The sequence below is a fragment of the Arachis ipaensis genome, chromosome B7 (assembly GCF_059453495.1).
Source record: "Arachis ipaensis isolate K30076 ecotype BB chromosome B7, ASM5945349v1, whole genome shotgun sequence".
NCBI classification, from domain to species: domain Eukaryota; kingdom Viridiplantae; phylum Streptophyta; class Magnoliopsida; order Fabales; family Fabaceae; genus Arachis; species Arachis ipaensis.
In genome coordinates this window covers 72,215,645-72,223,136 of record NC_142442.1, presented here as the reverse complement: position 1 = coordinate 72,223,136, position 7,492 = coordinate 72,215,645, and the positions used below count along the sequence as shown (strand labels likewise).

The 7,492-nt window shown below is 42.4% G+C and overlaps 1 protein-coding gene across 1 annotated transcript; it reads right to left on the bottom strand.

The window, feature by feature from the left end:
• Positions 1-6,825: 6,825 nt before the first annotated feature.
• On the bottom strand, positions 6,826-7,233 carry LOC148552975 (uncharacterized). Its single transcript, XM_088494750.1, has one exon. The coding sequence runs from the start codon at positions 7,231-7,233 to the stop codon at positions 6,826-6,828; it is 408 nt and encodes a 135-aa protein (XP_088350876.1).
• Positions 7,234-7,492: the final 259 nt, after the last annotated feature.

Here is a 7,492-nt window from a genome sequence, read left to right as displayed (position 1 = left end):
TCCAACTTGTAAGGACTTCTGAGGTGTCAATGTACTTTGCGATGAAATCGGCCAGATACTGTGATTTGATGGCTGTCCGAGCTTCATATTGAAGGTCGAATTCGGACAACTCGACTGCCCACTGTAGGTTCTTCCTACCAAATCTGTTTTCTGCGGAATGCTTCTTATGGGCTGGTTGGTCCGAACCTTGATAGTGTGGGCTTGGAACTATGGACGAAGTCATCGAGAAGTTAGTATGAGAGCGTATGCGAACTTTTCTATCTTTTGATAGTTCAGCTCGGACCATTGTAGTGCTTTGCTGATGAAGTATATGGGTTTTTGCCCACTTTCGTCCTCTCTAACTAATGCTGAGGCTATTGCCCGACTTCCTACTGCAAAGTATAATATGAGTGCTTCTCCTTCCCGTGGTCGGATGAGAATGGGTGGTTGTCCCATGAATCTTTTAAAATCCTAGAAAGCTTGCTTGCATTCTGGCGTCCATTTGAACTTATTTCCCTTCCTTAGTGTGGCATAGAAGGGGAGAGATCTTATGGCTGATCTGGCTAGAAATATGGATAAGGCTGCCAGTTGTCCGTTAAGCTGTTGTACTTCTTTGACACAGGTCGAGCTTTTCATGTCGAGTATGGCCCGGCACTTGTCTGAGTTTGCTTCGATTCCTCTTTGTGTGAGCATGAAACCCAAAAATTTGCCAGCTTCTACTGCGAAGGTGTACTTTGCAGGGTTAAGTCGCATGTCGTGCTTTCTTATGGTATTGAACACATGGGCGAGGTCGGACAGTAATGACTCCTCGTTTTGTGTTTTTACTAACATGTCGTCCACATATACCTCCATGAGTTTTCCGATATGATCTGCAAAGACTTTGTTCATCAACCTTTGATAGGTGGCTCCTGCATTTTTGACTCCAAATGGCATGACGATGTAATAGTAGTTTGCTTTTGGGGTTAAAAATGAGGTTATTTCTTGATCGGGTGGATACATCGGGATTTGATTATATCCCGAATAAGCATCCATAAACAAGAGGTATTTGTACTCGGAGGAGGCATCCACCAGGGCGTCGATACTTGGGAGTGGATAGGGATCTTTTGGGCAAGCTTTGTTGAGATCGGTGTAGTCGGTGCACATCCACCACTTCCCATTTGATTTTTTCACCAAGACGACGTTGGCTAGCCATAGGGGGTACTTGACTTCTTTTATGAATCCTGCCTCTAGTAGAGCTTGTACATGTTCCGAGATCTTTCCGGTCCGAGCTTTCTACGCCTTTGCTGTACTGGTCGAGATCCTGGATATACTGCCAGCTTATGGCACATTAATTTAGGATCTATGCCTGGCATATCTGCAGACTTCCACGCGAAGAGGTCGACATTATCTTTTAAAAACTGTATCAGGGACTCCTTTACTTCTCTGTTTAGGATTGCACTGATATTGGTCATTTTATCTGGGACATCTCTGATCTGGACTTTTTTTATATCGCCTTCAGGTTGTGGACGATGTTCTTTCCGACCTCAAATTCCCCCGAGTTCGATGGTGTGGATTTCTTCTCCCTTGCCTCTAAGGTTCAGACTTTCATTGTAGCAATGGCGCACTGTCCTCTGGTCTCTTTTTATCGTAGCGATCCCTTCTGTAGTTAGGAATTTCATGCATAGATGTAGAGCTGAGACTACTGTGGCGAGCTGATTTAAATTTGTCCGACCTATTAAGGCATCGTAGGCTGAATTCACGTCGACCACGATGTAGTCTATATTGAGTGTCCTTGATTGATTTCCTTTTCCAAAGGTTGTGTATAGTGAGATGTATCCAAGTGGTTGGATCGGCGTGTCTCCTAGTCCGAATAAGCTGTTTGGATATGCTCTAAGCTCTTTTTCCCCTAGCCCGAGTTGGTCGAAGGCGGTCTTAAACAAGATATCAGCCGAGCTTCCTTGGTCCACCAATGTACGGTGGAGGTTAGCATTGGCCAATATGATAGTGATGACCATGGGATCGTCGTGTCCCGAGATGATGCCAGCCGCATCTTCTTTAGTAAAAGTGATAGTAGGGAGGTTGGGTATTCCTTCTCCATCCTCGACTTGATATACTTCTTTAAGGTGTCTTTTGCGGGGTGATTTGGAGATTCCTCCTCCTGCAAATCCTTCATGTATCATGTGGACGTGTCTATCCGGGGTACGAGGTGGTCGTTCAGTTCGTCCGACCTCTTCGTCCTTTCTTCTTTTCCTGGGCTCATCTGTCTTGCTGGCTAAGTATCGATCTAGTCTCCCCTCTCTCACCAATTTTTCTATGATATTTTTCAAGTCGAAGCACTCGTTGGTAGGATGTCCATAGATTTGATGGTATTCACAATATTCTATCCGATTTCTGCCTCTTTTTTTGCTTTTAATTGGTCGAGGTGGTGGAATCTTCTCAGTGTGTAATACTTCTCGGTAAACTTCCACAAGAGACACCCAAAAAGGGGTGTAATTGTGGTATTTCTTAATCTTCTCTCCATGTTGATCTTCTTTTTTCTTGGACTCTTTATCTTTATCTCGGGAGGAGTAGGAGAATCTAGATTTTGAGGTCTCTCCTATTTGAGAGTTTTCCTCCATGTTGATGTACTTCTCAGCTCGTTCCTGCACTTCATTTAGAGATGTGGGATGTCTTTTTTATATGGAGTGACTAAAAGGTCCCTCTCGTAAGCCATTGATGAGGCCCATAATGGCTGCTTCGGTTGGTAGATTTTGTATGTCCAGACATGCTTTGTTGAATCTTTCCATATAGTTGTGAAGACTTTCCCGATCTCCTTGCTTGATCCCTAACAGGCTCAGGGCGTGCTTGGTTTTGTCCTTCTAGATGGAGAATCTGGCAAGAAATTTTCCAGCTAAGTCGTCAAAGCTTGTGATGCACCTTGGGGGCAGATTCTCGAACCCTTTAATAGTTGTTTTTGTTAAGGTAGTCAGGAAGGTTGGTGCACGAATTGTAAATCACACTTTTCACAACTCGTACCACTAACCAGCAAGTGCACTGGGTCGTCCAAGTAATACCTTACGTGAGTAAGGGTCGATCCTACGGAGATTGTCGGCTTGAAGCAAGCTATTGTTATTTTGTAATTCTTAGTCAAGAAATCAATGATAAGAGTGATTATATTTATGAAGAGTAAAAAGCATAAATTAAATAGTACTTGTTATGCAGTAATGGAGAACAGATTGAGGTTTTGGAGATGCTCTGTCTTCTGAATCTCTGCTTTCCTACTGTCTTCTTCTTCACGCACGCAGGTCTCCTTCCATGGCAAGCTGTATGTTGGTGGATCACCGTTGACAATGGCTACCATCCATCCTCTCAGTGAAAATGATCTAAATATGCTATCACCGCACAACTAATCATCTGTCGGTTCTCACTCATGTTAGAATAGGATCCATTGATCCTTTTGCGTCTGTCACTACGCCCAGCACTTGTGAGTTTGAAGCTCGTCACAGTCATCCCATCCCAGATCCTACTCGGAATACCACAGACAAGGTTTAGACTTTTCGGATCTCAGGAATGGCTGCTAATAATCCTAGCCTATACCACAAAGACTCTGATCATAAATCAAGAGACTAAGAGATATACACTCAATCTAAGTTAGAACGAAAGTGGTTGTCAGGCACACGTTCATAAGTTGAGAAAGGTGATGAGTGTCACGGATCATCATATTCATCAGGATGAAGTGCGAGTGAATATCTTAGAATAAAGACAAGCGTGATTGAATGAAAAACTGTAGTAATTGCATTAATTCATCGAAACACAGCAGAGCTCCTCACCCCCAACCATGGGGTTTAGAGACTCATGCCGTCAGAAATACAATATGAAATGTGTAAAATGTCATAAGGTCCAAAATAAATCTCTAAAAGTTATTTAAATACTAAACTAGTAACCTAGGTTTACAGAAAATGAGTAAACTACGATAGATAGTGCAGAAATCCACTTCTGGGGCCCACTTGGTGTGTGCTGGGGCTGAGACTTGAGCTTTACACATGCCTAGGCTATTTCTGGAGTTAAATGCCAGGTTGTAACCTGTTTTGGGCGTTTAACTCCAACTTGTAACCTGTTTCTAGCATTTAACGCTAGAATGGAACATGGAACTGACGTTAAATGCCAGTTTACATCGTTTTTCTTTGAGCGAAGTATGGACTATTATATATTTCTGGAAAGCCCTGGATGTCTACTTTCCAACGCAATTGAGAGCGCTCCAATTGGTCTTTTGTAGCTCCAGAAAATCTATTTTGAGTGCAGGGAGGTTAGAATCCAACAACATATGTAGTCCTTTTTCAGCCTCTGAATCAGATTTTTGCTCAGGTTCCTCAATTTCAGCCAGAAAATACCTGAAATCACATAAAAACACACAAACTCATAGTAAAGTCTAGAAATGTAAATTTTGAATAAAAACTAATAAAAATATAGTAAAAACTAACTAAATCATACTAAAAACTACTTAAAAACAATGCCAAAAAGCGTATAAATTATCCGCTCATCAAAGGCTTTGCATTGAATTGCCTCTGAGGCATCAGTGAGATACATCCTGCTTCTAAAATTACTAAGATGATGGCTTGGATCTGATGTGCCATCGTATGGGGTCATGTCGGGAGCTTTGAAGTCCTTTGGGACTTTGGCTTTCATAACCTCTTTGGTGAATCGGTCTTGATCTTTGCGAGGGTTATCTTCATGACTAGATTGTATAGTCTGGTTTTTGAGGTCGGCTTCGAGTTTTAGGAGTTTATCCTCTAATCTCGGTGTCGCCTAGTTTCTCTCTGGAGGTTTCTTTCAGCTTCTCGTTGACGTTCGGCCTCTTTTTCGAGCTGTTTTAGGCGATCTTGTTGAGCTTGAAGTGCCTCCATGATTTCTGAATTTGGCGAGTTCTTGTCTTTGTTTGGTTGAAGCGTATCCTTAGGTTTGGTGTCCGCGTTCTTGTGCGGTGTCCTATCTTCTAGATCAGAGTCGTGGTCGTTGTCAAGGTCATCCGCCATGGTGATAGGATGACTTCCAGGTTCCTCGGCAACGGCGCCAATGTTCCAAGGATTACCAAAAACTGAAGGCCGATCTCGGAGGAGATCTGGTGTGGTGGTCGGCGCTGATGTGTCCGACTTGTGGGTGGTGGCGGGAGCCACCGTGTCCGACTTGTTAGACTTGTTGGTAATGCTGATCCTTCGTCACCGGAAGGTGGTGGTACCTGCAAGGGACTCTGATGCTTAAGTTAGCAATGAGTATTAAGCAGGTTTTTAGTAGAATCAGAGTATGAGTTATACCTAGGTGTTCCAGTTTATTTATAATGGTGTGGAGTGACCTTTCTAGAGATAAGATAGTTATCTTATCTTAACTTTGAGTGAAGTCATCTTATCTTCAAGGGAACCGCCCTTATCTCTTTAGGCTTGGGCTGCCTTTGAATTTCGGTCGTGTTCCTTTATTTGGGCCCTTTTTGGGATTTCCTGGCGATATGGTCTAGCTCTTTAAGAAGAGCTCAGATAGTCCTTACCTGAAGAGGTCGGTCGCCTCGTCTTCACTCAGCCCGGGTCGTACAGCTCGACCCAGGGCATGAACAACCCTTATATTGATTGATTGTCATTCACCCTTGTTTCATTCAATTTCTTGTGTCCTTTAGTCTACTTGTTATTTGTTCATTGCTTTTATGCAAGTTTGTTTACATTTCTCGTACTCAACCTCAAACGACAAGAGAACTCCTAACTAATGATGTGCATCTTAGGGCAACTCCTAGGGAGAACGACTCAGGACTAGTACTCTCGATTATTGATTTTGAATTTTGGACACACATTTTCTATGTTTGATGTGTTATAGTTTGTTGGTTTAGACTATACTCACGACATAATCCTATTGGAAATTTCTATACCAACAAAATATCTCTCATCAGACTATCCCTTCAATCACCATAAAATGACACTTTTTCCAGTTCAAAACTAGGTTAGTCTCTTGGCATCTCTATAGTACCAAGGCAAGATGGTGTGAGCAATTAGGAAAAGAGTTAACAAACACTGAAAAATTGTCCATGAAGACCTTAATGAACTTTTTAATCATGTCAGAAAAAATGGCTAGCATGCATCTTTGGAATGTGGCAGGTGCGTTGCACAATCCAAAGGGCATGCGCCTGTCTGCAAAAACACCACATGGGCAGGTGAAAGATGTCTTCTCTTGGTTTTTAGGATCCACTACAATCTGGTTGTAGCCTGAGTATCCATCTAAGAAACAATAGTATTCATGCCCAGCAAGTCTCTCCAACATTTGATCCATAAAGGGGAGTGAGAAGTGATCCTTCCTTGTGGCTTCATTGAGCTTTCTGTAGTCTATACACATGCGCCATCCAGTGACTGTCCTGGTAGGAATCAGCTCATTCCTTTCATTTGGCACCACTATGATGCCTCTTTTCTTAGGTACCACTTGAACAGGGCTCACCCAAGGACTATCTAAAATAGGGTTAATCACCCCTGCTTGCCATAGTTTCAGCACCTCTATCTGTACTACTTCCTTCATTGATGGATTCAACCTTCTTTGTGGCTGAATTGTGGGCTTGGCATCTTCCTTAAGAAGGATCTTGTGCATGCACATTAAGGGGATTATCCCTTTCAAATCAGAGAGGATCCACCCAATGGCATCCTTGTGTTGTTTCAGCACCTTAATTAGCTCCTTCTCTTGTTCCTTACTCAAGGTTTAGTTAATGATCACTAGATAAGTATCAATGCTCCCTAAGTATGCGTACTTCAGCTTAGGGGGTAGTCTCTTCAATTTTAGTTTGGGTGCTTTATCTTTCTCTTTTGCTTTGTCTAACATGATTGGACTATCCATGCTCTCTTGTGGAGTTCCACTACATGCTTATTGATCTTCCTCCATCTCTTCCTCAAGCTTGTCTTCTTCTAAGACTCCTTGTACCAATGGCTCAATTGCATCTACTATCATGCATTTCCCAAGAGGTTCCTTTAGGTAACTCATGGCTGTGAATACATTAAACACCATCTTCTCCTCATGAGACCTGAGGACTAATTCTCCTTTTTGTACATCAATAATAGCTCTGGCTGTTGCTAGGAATGGTCTTCCTAGTGTGATTAATGTGTTGGCTTCTTCTTCCATATCAAACACTACAAAGTCTGCTGGAAAGATGAAGTTGCCCACCTTGACTAACAAGTCCTCAACTACTCCATGGGGAAATTTGAATGTTCTATCTGCTAGTTGGAGTGCCATCCTTGTTGGCTTGGCTTCCTCAACCATCATTCTCTTCATCATGGATAGGGATATTAGGTTGATGCTGGCTCCTAAATCACATAGTACATTTTTAATATTGATGTCTCCTATAATGTATGGGATTTGGAAGCTCCCAGGGTCCTACATCTTTTGGGAAAGATTCTTTTGTATGATGGCACTACATTCTTCAGTCAACACCATAGTTTCCTTTTCTTTCCAGTTTCTCTTCTTGGTCATGAGTTCCTTTAGGAATTTGGCATAAAGTGGCATCTACTCCAATGCTTCAGCAAATGGTATATTG

Bases quoted from the DNA above. Each gene is read 5' to 3' on its own strand.
- LOC148552975 (XM_088494750.1), bottom strand. From the start codon at position 7,233: ATGATGAAGAGAATGATGGTTGAGGAAGCCAAGCCAACAAGGATGGCA.